We start from the raw sequence: 18,334 nt of genomic DNA on the forward strand, positions 1-18,334 counted from the left end.
GGTGGATCGCTCAAGGTCAGGAGTTCGAGACCAGCCTGAGCAAGAGCGAGACCCCGTCTCTACTAAAAATAGAAGGAAATTATCTGGACAACTAAAAATATATATATATCGAAAAAATTAGCCGGGCATGGTGGCGCATGCCTGTAGTCCCAGCTACTCGGGAGACTGAGGCAGTAGGATCGCTTGAGCCCAGGAGTTTGAGGTTGCTGTGAGCTAGGCTGAAGCCATAGCACTCTAGCCAGGGCAACAGAGTGAGACTGTCTCAAAAACAAAAAAAAAAAGTCCAGAGAGATAACAAATTGTAAATGTTGTTATCACTTAAGAGGATGGAATTACTGGATTCACTATTTATATAATGTTAGTTTTTCCGTGAGTGTGTATTACTGTTGTAATTTGTTTTAATAAGACCTAAAAATTCAAATACATTTCCTAAGAAAAAGCAAATTTTTCACTTTCTTCCTTTTGTCTTTTAGGTGATTCCGGTGAATTCTACAGGCTCTCCTGTTGGGGACGTGCCATTCATCCGGTCAGGACTGCTGGGGTTTGTGGGGCCAGTAAGTGATGCTTTCATGATGATTTTGGTACATCTGATCCAAATATTTGGACTTGACTTAACAGAACAGAGCAAATTCTGATTAGTCCAAGAATGTTACAGGGCCACTTATATTTAGAGCAGTTCCTGTAAGGATGCCATAAAATGAGTTAATGTTTATTATTTCCATTACCCAAGTTCATTTGACACCTTCAGACTAAGACATTATTTTTTATTTTCAAAACACTTTTCACTTATTCTTGCTACCTTTCTTTGATTTCATTAACATGTTGCAATAAATTAGAAGAGTGCTAGAAAAAGTTACCTTTGGTAACAAAGGGAAACCGTAATAGTGTACAAAGCATTTTCACATAAATTACTGGCACTACACTATGTGTAATAGTAAATTCTTTGAATGGAAACAATTTGTTATTCAGCACATGGTATTTATAGGCACTGGGTTTACAGAGATAATCAGGGCATGAAAAACCTGTTCCCAGAGAGCTCACAGTGAACTTGATGAGCCCATGAGGATAGCAGAGAGCCAGGTCACAAAGGGCTTTGCATGACATAATAGGAAGTGGGATTTACTTTGTAAGTAATAGGCAGTTGTTATTCCCAGTTAAGCCCCTATCCTTCCATCCTTCTCTAATTACCTCCTCTCCTCTCTTTCTTTTCCTCTTAACAGCTTAAGTCATTTCAGAGAAGATCTAATTTTATTTTATTTCTTCCTTGCCATTTATGAGGGGTGCGATGAGGATATAGATCTAGGAGACTCATTCTCCTAGAAATAGTATCTGCACCTACTGTCTTGACTTCTTCACTCAGCACCAGGAAATTTTCAAAGACCCAGCTCCTTTTAGCTTACTGCTCCACTGTTGAGGTCCAAGATGGAGCTCCAGCCCTCACATCTGCATGCCAAGAAACAGAGGAAAAGGTGCAGTCCTCCTCTCTTTTAAGGCAGATTCCCTGAAGTTGTGCAACACTTCTGCTTAAATCTCATTGGTCTGAACTGGTCCCACAGGTTCACCTAGCTGCAAGGGAGGCTGAAATGCAGTCTTTATTTTGGTCAGGCATACCCAGCTAAAAATTCTCTTACTGTGAAAGAAATAGAGAAACAGACATTGGGGGACTGGCAGTGACTATCTCATTCTCTTACTAGCACCATAGCTTTTCAGGCTATGTTGGAAATGGCTGCTGCTTTCCTATCATCTGTGATGGACCAGTAGCTTCTTGAGGCTATAGGTTATGCCTTACTTACGTAGCCCAGTGAGCGTATGGCACTACATTGTACTCAACAAATCAGTGAATGACATTCACTGTGGAGGTAACTACTAGATAATTGAATATATGTAAACAGTCCAAGAAATTTAGGAATTCTGCAATGAATAAGAAAAGCTAATTTTCTACAAATGGGTCAGGGAAGATTATTTATACAGTGATGCTTTGAGGCTTTGATAGTAGGGTTCCCTGTTGCTCTGTTACCTTACTGGAAAAGAAAGGCTCCTACGGTATTCCTTACACCTTTGTTTATTAGCATATTTCTAATCTTGCCAGATGGAACAGCATTACCTTTATGAACTTGAAGCAATCATTTTTTTTTTTTTTTTTTTTTTGAGACAGAGTCTCACTCTGTTGCCCTGGCTAGAGTGAGTGCCGTGGCGTCATCCTAGCTCACAGCAACCTCAAACTCCTGGGCTTAAGCGATCCTAGTGCCTCAGCCTCCCAAGTAGCTGGGACTACAGGCATGCACCACCATGCCCGGCTGATTTTTTCTATATATTTTTAGTTGTTCCCCTAATTTCTTTCTATTTTTTTTTAGTAGAGACGGGGTCTTGCTCTTGCTCAGGCTGATCTCGAACTCCTGAGCTCAAAGGATCCACCCGCCTCGGTCTCCCAGAATGCTAGGATTATAGGCATGAGCCACCGCTCCTGGCTGCAATCATTCTTATATTAAAACTGCTTTAGTCTCCTCCTGATTCCAGTAGTAATTTCCCTCTGCATTCATTTTGTGAATAGGTACAGAAGATGAACTAATACATTATCATGGCTGGGAAAATAAACTATGTTTGTGTGGAATGCTAGTTGCTTTCTTATAAAATTCCTCCCTAACTACGAACCAATTCCCTTCTTATATATTGTAAGACTCCATTGGCTGTAGGATGCTACTGATTTCCACATTGATTTCAGAGATGTCAAGGTGAAATATTTTCCCTAGGATCCATAAAATATGGCATTGTTGTTTTTCTTATATTTTTTATGAGATTTATTTCAAGGAAGGAAGTAAAACATATCTGTTTTACTATTTAAATCATGAAAATCAAGGTAAATCATTGTTCCTTTCAGGGTAGTTTGGTGTTCGTGGTTGGAAAAATGGACGGATTACTGATGGTTAGTGGTCGAAGACATAATGCTGATGACATTGTTGCTACTGGATTGGCTGTTGAGTCAATAAAGACTGTTTATAGAGGAAGGTGAGTAGTACATAGTTAAATGTTAGCACTTCTAATGGAATCTGAATAGATCGTCACAGAGTGATTTAAGTTATATTCTGTGGATTCCCTTTCTGAGTGATTAGGTTGTTTTTGGTTAAGCATAGCAGAAACCTCACTTTGAATATATATCTCACAATTATGGTTCTTTGGCTGTAATTAAGAGGATTAAGTCATAACTATATCCTGTATTTCAGATTTTAATTATTACTATTTGTTGAATCTTGAGGACTGAGGAGGACTCTAAAACATTGAACTTCCTGCATTTCTTCAGTGCAGAAGTAGTGCCATTCAGACTAATTGAGATAGATGCTACTCTGTAGGAGTTTACATCAAAGAATTATTTCTCTTGCCCATTTCTAACTAGATTATTATACTGTTTTAATATGGAAATTGACATAGCGCGTAAGTGCTAATTTTAAATTTCATGGACAAAGTCAATTGGATATTTTTTTTTTGCTTATTAATGTAAGAAAAGATAATTACTTCCTACTGAGTAGTTGATGTCCTATTCAGCAGTTTGCAATCATGGATATAGCTCTTTAAAGCAACCTTGGTGTCCCTTTAGTTTTTTAAGAAGAAAAATTAATGAAAAGGCCGGGCGCAGTGGCTCACGCCTGTAATCCTAGCTCTCTGGGGGGCCGAGGCGGGCGGATTGTTTGAGCTCAGGAGTTCGAGACCAGCCTGAGCAAGAGCGAGACCCCGTCTCTACTAAAAATAGAAAGAAATTAATCGGACAACTAAAAATATATAGAAAAAATTAGCCGGGCATGGTGGTGCATGCCTGTAGTCCCAGCTACTCGGGAGGCTGAGGCAGGAGGATCACTTGAGCCCAGGAGTTTGAGGTTGCTGTGAGCTAGGATGATGCCACGGCACTCTAGCCAGGGCAACACAGTGAGACTCTGTCTCAAAAAAAAAGAAAAGAAAAATTAATGAAAACAAAAAAGAACCAATTTCTGAGATGTGTGTTTTTTGCAATGGTGTGGCTTCCTATGAGATTCAAACTCCATGGGGCACCAGACCTGTCTTTGGTCACAGTCCTATCCCCAGCACTCAGCACATGCCTGGCACCTAGTAGATGTTCTGCAAATATGCGTGGAGGGAAGAAGGAGGGAGTCAGGCAGGTGTGCTGGCATACTCGGCCCTCCAGTGGCTTCCATTCTTTCATACATTTATTCAACAAATACTGGGTACCAACTATGTGCCACTGTTCTAGATGCTCCGGCTACGGCCGTGAACAAAACAGGCTGAGGCTCTGCTCTTGTGAAGCTGACATTCTCATTGCAAGAAACAGACAGTAACCACATAAACAGGGAAAAAGATAAAGTGAGATGGTTGATGAGTGCTGTGGAAAAAAAACACGTGGTGGGTGGGGGTGGCTTGCTAGTTTCTATCAGGTGGTCTGGGAGTGCCTCGCTAGTAAGGGGACATTTGAGCGGAGACCTCACTCAGAACCAACTCCATCCTCCTCCCTTGGCCTCCCAGGTCCTCCGCAATCCGCCCTTACCTGGGTCTGACCTCTCCCTCCCGCTCTCTGCTTCACCACTTTGCTCCAGGCACACTGGCCTTCTTGCTGTTCCTCAAACCTGCCAAGCTCGTCCCTACCTCAGAACCTTTTCGCTTTCCGTTCCTTCTGCCCGGAAACCTCTTCCTCCAGATCTTCGCGTGGCTCGCGTCCTCACTTCATTCAGGTCTCTGCTCCAATGTCCACTCCTCAGGGAGGCGCCCCCAGCCACCCTGCCTTCAGTAATAGACCACCCGCAAACCACTCCACCCCCCTGTATATTGCAACATGACATTATTATATCTTTGTTTGTTCTGTCTCTAACACGTAAGCGCCACCAAGACAGGAACTGTGTCTTACTTACCACTATGTCCCCTACATTCATGACAGTCGTGCTTAATACATGTTTCTTGAATGAATGAATCTTCATTTTGATGGTAATGATTGTGACATTTTCTTTTCTAAATTACTCATTTCTGGGTGGTATGGTGGGGTGGATGTCTCTTCTCTGTAATTCCAATTAAGCAAAGTAAATGGGACTGGTTGTGAAGGGAGTCCTGATGTGTTTGATCTGTCTCTCTTAGAATTGCTGTGTTTTCTGTGTCTGTATTTTATGATGAGCGCATTGTGGTGGTTGCGGAACAAAGACCTGATGCATCTGAGGAAGACAGCTTCCAGTGGATGAGCCGTGTGCTGCAGGTGAGCACCCCTTGGGGTTTGTGTCCAGTCAGAGGTGGCAGCAACCACTGCTTAAGGAATTTCTTTGATGGGCCAGTAAGCCACCTTATTTTTTTCTTGCCAGTCATTGCTCAAATATTCTGGGTACTATTAGCAAAATCAGATAATACTGTTTTCTCCTTGTGGACCACATAGCATTTTTCTGCTCAGTTTGCCAAAAACAACGGAATTGACTTGCCTCAGCAAATTCTTTCATGCCTGAGTATTTGCTACTCATGAAAGTTTTCGCTGTCCATGTGTGGAACACATCTTTGACAGTAATCAATCCACTTGTCAACAGTTAGTTACAGTTTTACTGTGTGCCATGAGGGGTGCCTATAGGGTGAGGGATCCAAGAAAACATGTTACCCTTACTCTGAAGCAGCTTTATTGTGGAGTCGGAGAAGATGCTATGTGAGATAAACCATTAGGGAAGGAAAATGATTTGGGCTCAGCATAAGAAATGTGCTTCCAGGGGAGCAGAGCAGAATGATGAAAAGAGCCTAGTCTTTATTTAGAATCATAGACTTGGAACCCCAGTTCCACTTCTTTCTAGATAGGTGCCCTGAGGCAAGTTACTTAACTTCACTGACTTTATTTCCTAACTTGTAAAGTGAGGATAAAAATTATCTATTTTATAGAGCTATTGGAAGGATTAAATGACATTATTGATTGAAGTATATCATATCTGCATTCAGTAAATAATGATGGTGATTATTACTGATGTTGAAAATAATAAGCCAGGTGTGGTGGTGGCCACCTGAATTCCCAGCTGTGTGGGAGGCTGAGGCAGGAGGATTGCGTGAGCCCAGGAGTTTGAGGCTGCAGTGAGCTGTGATTGTACCTGGGAATAGCCATTGTACTCCAACCTGGGCAACATAGCAAGACCCTGTCTTTTTTTTAAAAAAAAAAAAGATTATAAGCATAATCTCCAATAAGGAAATAGAGAAGTTTGCTCAATCTAAAGTAATTTTCCCTCTCACTCTCTGTCCCTTCACTCTTCTTTATTTTTCTACTTAGCATTTATCACCATATAAGCATGTTTAGATTTCTCAATTGTTTTCTACATCCACTATAATATAAGCCTTATGGAGGCCAAGACTTCTTTGTCTTTTTTGTTCAGGGCTCAGTCCCCAGAGCCTGATAGATTTGCTAGTGCACAGCATAGTAGGCTCAGTATATATTTGTTGGCCAAATGGATGGTCCAAAGAAAGCTTGGATTGTCCTTGCCGTAACAACTTACATGTTTCTGGAAATGTCTGCAATGCCCGTGACTTCTCTACTTGGGGCATTTGGATTTGTTAACTGCCAGTTAGTAGTAATGTTGTAGAAATGATGCAAACATGAGATGAGTGGTAGGGCTAGATGACTTTTAAAATTATTTCTATCCTCAGGGTCTGTGATTCTGAATTATTAGCTGGTATAGCATAGGCTATTTGTAGTAGAAAATCAGAGAAAAGAAAATCTACTAAAGATAGACTAGACTGTGAAGAAGGTAGGACTGGGCTGATCACTGAAAGGTGACTAAGGGGCAGACATGAAAAGAGAATAGTTTTAATACCACCCATATTTTCAAACAAACAAAAATATGCCTTTTTTCCAGAATGAACTTTGAGGCATAGTGATGGAGCCTTTGGTGAATTACACATTTTTTTTCCTATTATGGAAAAATGAGTATACCTGAAATTTCCCAAGATAATTGTTACTTTTCCCTGAAAAGCAACTATAGAAATTAAATGCTATGCCAGCTTACTAATTCAAATTCTTGTGAAAGTCATTTGAGATCTCATTTGGGCATGAAATAAGAGGCTGTTATTTTCCCATCTCTAACTTCTCAGTGTGTGCACTTGGGTCCACAGTAGAACCGTTGGGGATGCCATATGTTCTAGTAGGTTAGAGACCAGAGGTTGTTTAATTCCAGGTCTGTGTATAATATAAACTAAATACCTAACTCAGCACCTTCTAAGGAAAGGCAGTTAGTAGATGACTTACCAGATGTTGTGTTTTCAGTGGGGAATCCAGGTTACATGTACTACATTTGCTAACTTTCTGTATATTCTAATAAAACAGAAACTTAGGAACTCTGCCAGACTTTGAATTTCCTAGTTATCTAGGTTGAATAGTAGAAGGAATATTATTTTCAAGCTTATTCCTTTGCCTTTTTAAGTTGTTTTAATAGGCCGGACATGGTGGCTCACACCTGTAATCCCAGGATTTTCGGAGGCCAAGGCAAAAGATCACTTGAGGCCAGGAGTTTGAGACCAATCTAGACAACATAGCAAGTCCTTGTCTCTACAAAAAAAATTAAAAAATTAGCCAGGAAGGTGGCACGCACCTTTAGCCCCAGCTACGTGGGGGGCTGAGGCAGGAGGATCGCTTGAGCCCAGGAGTTTGAGGTTACAATGAGCTGTGATCACGCTGCTACATCCCAGCCTGGCCTATCTTTTATGATTGACCTTTGTGACTGTTCATTCTCCTTCTAAAGTTGTATCTCCTGTTCAGTAAGATGTGTGAGTAATACAATATAACCCTCCCAACTGATATTAATAGTTGGTCAATTTTAAAAGGTGGTTGAAGCAGAAAATCATAAAAATGAGAAATTCTTCAAGTATTAAATTTTAATACAAAACATATAAACGTGTATGCATTTGATGTAGACAAGTGTGTCTATGAGTGTACTGATTTGAGTTCCAAGTCATCTTATTTCCATAAGCTATATCCAAATGCATTGTCTTTGGTTTCTGGTTTTATTTTCTGTAAGTTAGAACTAGAATGCATGTATTCGAAAAGTAGCTGGAATAGATAATCCTTACTTTTAGGATTAACTTGCCCATACCTATATCAAAAGTAGTTTTTTTGTTTTTGTTTTTGAGACAGAGTCTCACTTTGTTGCCCTGGCTAGAGTGAGTGCCGTGGCCTCAGCCTAGCTCACAGCAACCTCAAACTCCTGGGCTCAAGCAATCCTTCTGCCTCAGCCTCCCAAGTAGCTGGGACTACAGGCATGCATCACCTTGCCCGGCTAATTTTTTCTATATATATATTTTTAGTTGTCCAGATCGTTTCTTTCTATTCTTTTTGGTAGAGACGGGGTCTTGCTCTTGCTCAGGCTGATCTCAAACTCCTGACCTTGAGCGATCCACCCGCCTCGGCCTCCCAGAGTGCTAGGATTACAGGCATGAGCCACCGTGCCTGGCCCAAAAGTAGTTTTTTAAGAGCTCACGTTTAGTGCTTTCCAAAGCATAACTCCTGCATTTATATCTTATCTGTTGATATAATATTTAATTAAATTTTGTGAACACAATAACAAGAACAATATCATTAGTGGTGTAGAAACAACCACAGCTGACTCTCAGCAAACATGCAGCTACATGGCTGGGAGCAAAGGGACATAGAGAGTAGCTTGTGGCTTCCAGTGCTTAGCGTGCTGTGGGCTTCACTTCACATGTTTTGCAGAGGGGATGCATGGTAACATGGTGAATCGCTTTAGTGGGGGCCTATTTAGAGAGCTGCTATTATGTTCATAATAAAAATACTTTGCCTATATTTAATTGGGCTATGTTATATAGCTAAAAGAGTAAAACACCAAGACAAACTTATAGGTTTTTGACATTATCATTTAAGAGAGGACATGTTGAAGCTTGCAAATCAGTACCCACCTCTGCCCTTTTAGATAGTATTGTTAATTTTTTTTTTTGAGATGAGGTCTCACTGTGTTGCCCAGGCTAGCCTCAAACTCCTGGGCTCAAGCGATCCTCCTTCCTCAGCCTCCTGAGTAACTGGGACTACAAGTATGTGCCACTGCACCTGGCTTAATGATTATCATTAGCTCTTTAGAGGTGTGGGATCTTAATGATGTACCAGATTCTAGACCTAGAATGTATAGAGAAAGCAAAATCTTAGTGTAAAATAATGGATTATGTCGAAGTATATCAAGTGTAATAAAAGTAATCTCACTGAATATTTTTCTTTTTATTTTTCTAGGCAATCGATAGCATTCATCAAGTGGGGGTTTATTGTCTTGCTCTGGTGCCTGCCAATACGTTGCCAAAAACTCCACTAGGAGGGATCCATATATCTCAGACGAAACAGCTCTTTCTGGAGGGATCTCTACATCCTTGCAATATCCTCATGTGCCCACACACATGTGTGACAAATTTGCCAAAACCCCGGCAGAAGCAACCAGGTAATGTGCTAGCTTCCAACACATCGCATCAAAATTGTAACTTCAAAAAGCTGAGTGCTCCTGGCATGATTCTTTCTCTAGAATTAGACTTTACAAAGATTAGTAATACAAGAATAGCATCAACTGACGAAAAGCAAGAATTGAGACCCTGCAGAATAGGCTTGTTTGAGTGTACTGCTATTTCCCTCTTGTGAGTAATTCTCAGTGGTCTGCCTCCATTTCCCTGGATATGAGGTATAACTCAAGATGATCAGAGTCCCACTTGTACTTGCTGTGTGTTACTGATCAAGAAATGTATAAAAAAAGATATTAAACATATTACCTGTTTAAGCATATGATAGACATGTAAAAACACACAAATCCTTTATTTCAAATCCTGTTACACTGAAGTCCTACATTCATTTGTCATATGAGTAAAATCCTATTTTAAATAGCATTTAATCTAGGATCCTTATAACAAAACATTCATGTTATAGTAGTTATTTAAAAGATATTGCCTAGAGACATAGCAGATTCTTAGAATAGGGCTTTTGCATTTAACAATTCTATTAAGTGATAAAATCCATACAAAATATTTATTCCTAAGCCCCCAAAGGTATAACATCCATTTCATCTTACATAATAAAAGCATTATGTTTGGATTTACTGTTTTTGCTTTCTCTTATGATGGCCTGCTAAGATCTTAGTTGGTTGCATATGAGTAGTACCAAAGCAGTTTGAAAATGATGGTATAGACAAGGGTGGAGATGGTGAGGGAATAGCATGAGAGTTTAGTGTTTAAGAAGAATACAGGAAGGTGGAGAGGTAAGGAGTGAGGTATGAAAGGAAAGGAGAGGAAAAGGAAGATGGAAAAGATGTTAAGGCAGCCTAGAGGCAAAGTCTCCTTGAGATGCCTGTTGGAGCTGTTGTGGAAAGAATGAGAATATATTAGTTAGGGCTGGTCTTGCCTGAAAGTTGCAGAAAAACAGCTGGGCGTGGTGGCTCACACCTGTAATCCTAGCACTCTGGGAGGCCGAGGTGGGTGGGTCGTTTGAGCTCAGGAGTTCGAGACCAGCCTGAGCAAGAGCGAGACCCTGTCTCTACTAAAAAAAATAGAAAGAAATTAGCTGGACAACTAAAAATATATATATAGAAAAAATTAGCCGGGCATGGTGGCGCATGCCTGTAGTCCCAGCTACTCGGCAGGCTGAGGCAGGAGGATCACTTGAGCCCAGGAGTTTGAGGTTGCTGTGAGCTAGGCTGACGCCACAGCACTCTAGCCTGGGGAACAGAGTGAGACTCTGTCTCAAAAAAAAAAAGAAAGTTTCAGGAAAACATAATACCAGCTTAAACAAGAAACAGGTTTATTTATTTATTTATTTTTTTGAGATAAAAGAGATTCAGAGCTAGGCAGTCCAGGGCTAGGTGATCGTGCAATCATGTTCTTCCACCTTCTCATCTTTTTGCCCTAGTGTTTTATAAATCAACTATCATTATAGATATGTACATAACAGATGACCCTAAAATTCAGTGCCTTGAAATAACAAGCATTTATTTTTCACTCATGGAATGTGGATCTGCTTGGCTTGGCTGGGATCAGCTGGACTTGACTTGGCTCCAGCCTGGAGGTTAGGTTCCAAACTGTTCCATGTGCCTCCTCATCACGGGACCAGCAGCTACCTGGGCCATATTTTTCTCAAGGCAGATGGCAAAAGCAAGAAAGCAAGCCAAACCACACTAGCATATTTCAAGCTCCTGTTTGTGTCATGTCTCTTAACATTTCATTGTCCAAAACAAGTCAGACCAGCCCAAAGTCAGGGGCACAGAGAATTATACTCCTCCCATCTAACTACAGCTAGGGCAGGAAGGAAAGGAAGGATTGTGAGAAAATAAAACAATCTACCACAATCATCTTTAGCATACTGCCTCAGAGCCCAGCTAGCAGGTAGGAGGAAAAGGTAAAGAAGATAATATCCTTCCCTTTAAACATAGTTTCTAGAAATTGCACATATTACTTCCTCTTAACATATTTTTCTCCCATACTATTAATATGTGTAGTCTTAATTCTGGGTACATGTCTAGCTAAAAACTAGGGATTCTGTTGTTAAGGAAGAAGAGAATAGATATTAGAATTGATAACTGGCGGTTTTTGCCACAAGAAATTTACAGAGTTTTGTGGGGAAAAATAAGAAGGCGTATTTACAGGTACAGCAATGTCTGCAGTTAGCCTCCTGGAGTTACTGCTTTCAGTATTTTTCAATCTCTGTGACCCATAGACTCAAGAAATGCACACAAAACAACCTCAAGAAAATGCTGCTGAATTATTTTTGTTGTTTTAAACTACTCTGCAAAATCGACTTTTTAAAATGTAATGCCTTTATCAGTTTTACAGTGTGAATGCAGAATTGGACCGTTTACACAATTAAATACACTCGGAGTCCCTGCCTGTATAAAAGGCTATCTCCAACATGACATATCTAACTTATTCAGCTTCTTAGGAAAGAATGTTGCATATTATACTTAAAAATCACAGTATACACATGTTGACTAAAAGTATTCAGCAGTCAGTATGTTGGAATACTTTATCTTTTTTTGAGTTCTTTATTTGATTTTTAAATTTTTAAAACTTTTCATTTTGAAATGATTTCACACTTACAAAAAAGTTGCCAAATGGTACAAAGAATTCCCTTATATCCTGTACCCAGCTTCCCCAAATATTTATCCTTTTAAAAGTGATTATCAGCTGTGGGAGATGGCTCATACCCATAATCCCAGCACTTTGGGAGGTCGAGGTGAGAGGATCACTTGAGGCTAAGAATTTGAGATCAGCCTAGACAATGTAGCGAGTCTCTGTCTTTACAAACAAAAAAAACCCCAAAGCGATTATATGACTTAAATGATTTTGCTTCATCTGTTTCAGCATATTCAGGATCAACAGATTTTGGCAGTAGAAGATATTTAATATTGATCCAGTGTAGCATCAACATTGTTCAAAACCCAGCTGACAATAAGTTTTTTTTTGTTATCTTTTTGCCATTTTCTTAGTTCCATAAGGTGGGATCTTAATCTTTAAGTGACCATCAAGAAAGGTGTACAGCACCTGTAGCACTTTTTTCTTGAGAGAGGAGGGCTTTCCCTATTTATTTGCAAGTGTCAAACCTATGGAAAAATTGGAAGGATAGTACAGTGAGCAGCAGTCATGTATCTTCCCCTAGATTCACTAATTGCTGACATTTTTTCACTGAGCTCTTTTAAAGCAAATTGCAGACGTCATGGCACCTTACCCTAAAGTATTTCAGACGTATATTTCTAAAGAACAAAAACATTTTCTTAAAATTTTCCTAATCAACCACAATGCCATTATCCTATTAAGAAATATAACTTATATAATACTATCACCTAATAATAAACAGTTCATATTCAGATTTTTCTACTTGTTTATTATAGCTGATTTTTAAAAAGTCCAGTATCCAATCAAGATCATGAATTGCATTTGGCTGTCATGTCCTTTAATTTAGAAGCTCCCAGCCTAATTTTTTCTTGAAGATATGGACGATTTTAAAGAGTCCAGGCCAGTTATTTTGTAGACTGTCCCACAATCTGGATTTCATTACTCACTTTGAATAGAGCACTTTCTGATATCCCTGATAAACTCACTCTCAATCCTCATAGATGGCAAATTTCTTTCCAGACCAGATATTTATTACTTAACGCCCCTTTTAGAGGTGGATCATAATTGGAGCAGATGAAATTATTTATAGTGGGAACTAGTGCAACCAGCTGTCACTTCCTCAGAGTGAAAACTTCCTGTATACCCAAGCTATGGTAGCCTGCCTTCTCCCCTCCATCCCCAACGCCTCTCTCACGTGGTCCTGTTTTGTTTTTTTCTAGCACTTCCCACTATCTGAGTTTGTGTATTTGTATATGTACTCTTGATTGCCTTTCTCTACTAGACTACAAACTCTGTCCTATTGGCTGCTGTGTTCCCAGTGCCTAGAAGAGTGCTCAGTCAGTATTATTGAATAACATTTGAGCCAGTCTGGAAATGCTTTGGGGATACATAGCTTGAATTGCCATCTCCAGAGAGTTGGTTTTTGCCTTTGTTTACAGGTGTAGGCCCTGCTTCTGTGATGGTTGGGAATCTGGTTGCTGGAAAGCGCATAGCACAAGCTGCTGGAAGGGATCTGGGGCAAATTGAAGAGAATGATTTGGTGAGGAAGGTAAGTGTCCTAGAATTGTTGACTACTTACAAACAAGTCAAGGACAGAACTTACACTTCAGGTAGCAGACGGGGGATGCGTTATATAACTTTTTAAAAGTTGCTGAGCCTGAATCTTTTTTCTGCCTTGTGATTTCAGCACCAGTTTCTGGCAGAGATTTTACAGTGGCGAGCCCAGGCAACTCCTGACCATGTACTCTTCATGCTGTTAAATGCCAAGGTATTAAATATTCACTTGTATGTCTAATCAGCTCAATGCTGTGGGAGTATTTTAGGCATTCTTGATATCTTTCATCAGAAAATTTCCATTGCCACCTCTGAGGAAGGAGTTACTGCTTTCTCTTTGTTTCGACATAGGATAAACTATGCAATCACTATAAGGTTGCAATGAGACCTCCAGGAGTGTTATTTAATGCTGTTTTTTTCTTATGTTACAATCAAATCTTCTTTATTTGGTTCTAATAGGAGCAGTGGGGCCAAGAATGCAATTATTATAGATATACAAATGTGTGGAATGCATTGTCATAAAGTTTTTTACCCAGTGGACTTTTAATTCTTTGATTTCTGCCAGGAAGAAAATGACTTTAGACCAACATTTTAAAAACCTAAGTTATTTTTAGTGCATACTTAAATGATTTATTGCTAACAGATAAAAAGCAAATTGAAAATTATTTAGGAGTATATTTAACTACTGGTTTCTAATGGTTGGTCTGCTGTAATATTATATTTTTTAAGTTATGCATTCTGTGGAAGTCTGTTGAGTTTTGTTTTAATGGCTGAGTCACAGGCTCACAGTACTGTGACCATGTGGATAGCAGTATTTCCCACCAGCAAGAATAAGACTGGGAGGGCCTATTGGACCTCATTAGAGGACTTATCCGAGTTGCCCCCATCTGCCCTAGTCCTCTTAGAATCTGATTTTTTTAAAGAATTTATACAATGATAGAACTTAATAAGAGGAAGGTACTTTGCATCTTAGTGAAAAGTCATTAAAAACTGTAAGAACCACTGCTTTAATGATAGAAAACTTTGAGACTTCCTTGCTCTACCTCTACATGAAGTGGGCTCTTATAAGCCCATGGATTCATTAAGGTCCTTACATTTCATTCAGCAGATGTCAGTCCAGCTTCCCCATATCACTACCAGGCTGGCCATGGTTAAAGTTATGGCTCTGTGACATCCATACCCTAGATATCTGTTCAGGAGCGTAAGTTTAAGTTTGCTTCATGGCTAGAGAAGTAAGATATGTGAATGACTGCCTAAAGGACATGTAGTCCATTTATTATTCTTTATATTCTAGTATTTCACCTTGGAGTGGCCCGGACCACCAGAAAGCTCAGTAACCATACAGCATTGTTCCCTCATGCCCAGAACATTGTTTTTACTGAACTTTAGTTCGCTGCTGTACCATTGACCAAAAAAGAGGAAAGTTATAAAAAAAAATGGCTTTATGAATTTAACCCTGACTTTAGCCAAAGGGATATTTCTTTTAGTGTTAAAGTAGTTCCCCCTTATCCATGGGGGTTACATCCAAGACCCCCAGAGGACAACTGAAACTGCAGATAGTACTGGACCCTATATATACTGCTTTTTCCTATATGTACATACCTATAATCAAGTTTAATTTATAAATTAGCACAGTAAGAGATTAACAGCAGTAGCTAACAATAAAATAGAGCAATTATAACAATAAACTGTAATAAAAGTTATATGAATGTGGTCTTTCTCTCTGTCAGAATATCTTAGTGTACCGTACTCACCTACTTTCAGACCATGGTTGACATGGGTAACTGAAACTACAGAAGGCAAAAGCAGGGATAACCTGGTTACTGTATAACCTTAGCGTCTAACAATAGACAATTAGCTAAATTAGTTATGCATATAAACATAATAAAATGCTATGCAACCATTCACAAAAATGTTGTAGAAGAGTATTTGATGACCCAGAAAATATTCATCATGTAAAAGTAGGAAAAATAGGATATAGAACTTTAACAATTGAGTATTTAGTGAAGACCCTATTCTAGGTGCTTTACATTTCATAGTTTATTTTAAGGTTGAGGAAACTGAGGCATGGAGATGACAGAGCCAGTAAGTAGTAAAGCTAGGAAACTGTCTCTTTACTTTTATTTGAACCCAAGCAGACTTTAGAGCCCACATTCTTAACCAACATATTAATACTACATAGCCTCTCACAGATGACATAGTATGATACCATTTTTGTTTTATTTTTAAGAAGTGTTGCAGCTGGGTGCGGTGGCTCGCACCTGTAGTCCTGGCACTTTGGGAGGTGGAGGTGGGAGGATTGCTTGAGGCCAGGAGTTCGAGACCAGCCTGAGCAAGAGCCAAGACCCTGTCTCTACAAAAAAAATAGAAAAATTAGCCAGGCATGTTGGTGTGCACCTGTAGTCCCAGCTACTCAGGAGGCTGACACCACTGCACTCTAGCCTGGGTGACAGAGTGAGACTGGGTCTCAAAAAAAAAAAAATGTTGCATGTGAATTTATATATAATAGATACTCATATTTAAAAGACCAGGCAAATAATACACTGAAATGTTAATAGTGGTTACATTTTAGCAGAAGAATTATATTTACTTATCTATATTTTCCAAATTTTCTATGCTGAACATGTGCTATATTCTATTGAGATAAAAGTTATTTTTTAAAAGAAATAGCTCAGTAAAACTTGTGTTTATTGGGACATTTTTATGAGTTTAACATTATTGAGGTAGTGTGGTGTTGGCATGATAGACAAAGAACAACCATCTGCAGTACGATTTGGCACTATCCAGTAAAGTGAAGACTGGCAACCCAGTGGCCCAGAAATTTCATTTCTAGGTCTTTACTCTATCAAAACTCATATAAATGCACCAGGATACATGTACAAGAATGACAGTGTCTGTTAGCAGTAGAATGGATGAATAAATTGCTGCATGTTCGTACAATGAAATACTATACAACAACAAACACAAATGAACTACATCTACACACAGCAGCATAGATGAACTCTTAAAATAATGTTGAAAGAAAGAAACAAGCACAAAAGAGTATATATGTTACCATTCCATTTGTGCAAAACTTAAAAATCTCATGGGTGGTAAAATGACAAAGAAAAAGAAATCAGTGGTAGCATAAAAATGTCCAGATAGTGGTTACTTATGGAGGGATAGAGAAGGCTGTGAGTAGGGAGCCCTGTGGGTGCTTTGGAGCCGCTAGAGGAGATCTTTTTTATGTTACACTAGTTCTTACACGGACACTTGCTTTATAATTTTTCATGAAGCTACATACATGTAAGTTTCCCTTATATGTGTTGTATTTTACAAAGGAAGGGGGTTCAAACAAGGCCCAGCTCAGGGAACTTTATGGAGACTCACAGGAGAAATTATTCTCAGGATTGGGAATAGTTGGCCATTTTCTTATCTCCTGATCTTTATTAGCTAGTGGGCTCTGATTCATTACTACTGTTTTTGTTTATATCTTTGCTGTTAGAAAATTCAGAGCCAAATTTGTGTTGTTTTATGCACAGCAAATGTACATGATCACATGGCCAGCATTTACTGTCCTGACCTCACTGCTGCCCTCATGCTAGTTTTTTTTTGTTGGTTTTTTTTTTTTTTTTTTTTAGAAACAGTCTTGCTCTGTCATCCTGGCTAGAGTGCAGTGGCATCATCATAGCTCACTGTAGCCTCAAACTCCTGGGCTCAAGCGATCCTCCTGCTTCAGCCTCCTGAGTAGCTGGGACTACAGGCATGTGCCACCGTGCCCAGCTAAGTTTTGTATTTTTTGTAGAGACTGAGTCCATCTCTTGCTCAGACTGGTCTCAAAATCCTGACCTCAAGCAATCCTCCCACCTCAGCCTCCCAGAGTGCTAGGATTATAGGCGTGAGCCACTGCACCCGGCCTCTACCTTAAGAAAAACTATAAATTTAAATATGTTTGATTTAAATGAATGTAAATATTCCGTAAGTACCTTAATTCCCTAAGATAGTAAGAAAGAAAAAGAATCCCACACTTGTCTTTTGATGGTAGGGGAATTTTCACTAGAATTGTTAACTTGCTAGGATAATCTGCCAAGGCACAAGCCTTTCAGGTATGATGTCTAATTGGCTGTACTTGTTACTATTTGTTTCCTTGCTGAGCTTTGACTTGTTTATCCTTTCTCTTGTTTTAAGGGAACTACTGTGTGCACAGCCAGCTGCCTTCAGCTTCATAAGCGAGCAGAGAGGATTGCATCAGTTCTTGGTGATAAGGGACATCTAAATGCAGGAGATAATGTGGTGTTGCTCTATCCACCTGGTAAGTGTTGGATTTATAGACTAGACTTCAAGCCCCATTACTAGAGTACAACCTGTAAGAGAACAGAAACCTTGTGGGTTGTGTACTTCCAACACTGAGAGCACTATGCTCATAGGCTAAGGTGGGAACCAAGCCTCACTCCTCAAGTTGTGCAATACAATGGCTCTGCTGGGACAATGTCTATTTTATTTACTCTTATATTTCTATTATCAGCTCCTGGCACATAAAACATTGAATAAACGAAGACTTCAGCTACCTGACTTTTGGAAACCCTCAAAACAGTTGCTTTGTTTCTAGGAGCATTCAGAAATGGGACCATTTCATGCAGTTTCTAAAAGAACATTGTGCATAAACTCTGTTGACTTAACATTTTTCATATCATGGTTGATGTTTAATATTTCTCTGGCATTG

At 39.4% G+C, this 18,334-nt stretch overlaps 1 protein-coding gene across 1 annotated transcript in view; it reads left to right on the forward strand.

Moving 5' to 3' along the window:
* DIP2B (DIP2 disco-interacting protein 2 homolog B (Drosophila)) overlaps positions 1-18,334 on the forward strand; it is a 150,864-nt gene that overhangs the window by 112,384 nt on the left and 20,146 nt on the right. Inside the window, exons 18-24 of the mRNA XM_012650134.1 lie at positions 474-554; positions 2,879-3,006; positions 5,113-5,227; positions 9,227-9,428; positions 13,518-13,627; positions 13,766-13,846; positions 17,800-17,923. Of these exons, the coding sequence (XP_012505588.1) occupies positions 474-554; positions 2,879-3,006; positions 5,113-5,227; positions 9,227-9,428; positions 13,518-13,627; positions 13,766-13,846; positions 17,800-17,923 (841 nt within the window). The remainder of the gene's footprint in view (positions 1-473; positions 555-2,878; positions 3,007-5,112; positions 5,228-9,226; positions 9,429-13,517; positions 13,628-13,765; positions 13,847-17,799; positions 17,924-18,334) is intronic.

Source organism: Propithecus coquereli, unplaced genomic scaffold (genome assembly GCF_000956105.1).
Source record: "Propithecus coquereli isolate 6110/MARCELLA unplaced genomic scaffold, Pcoq_1.0 Scaffold111, whole genome shotgun sequence".
Lineage (NCBI taxonomy): Eukaryota > Metazoa > Chordata > Mammalia > Primates > Indriidae > Propithecus > Propithecus coquereli.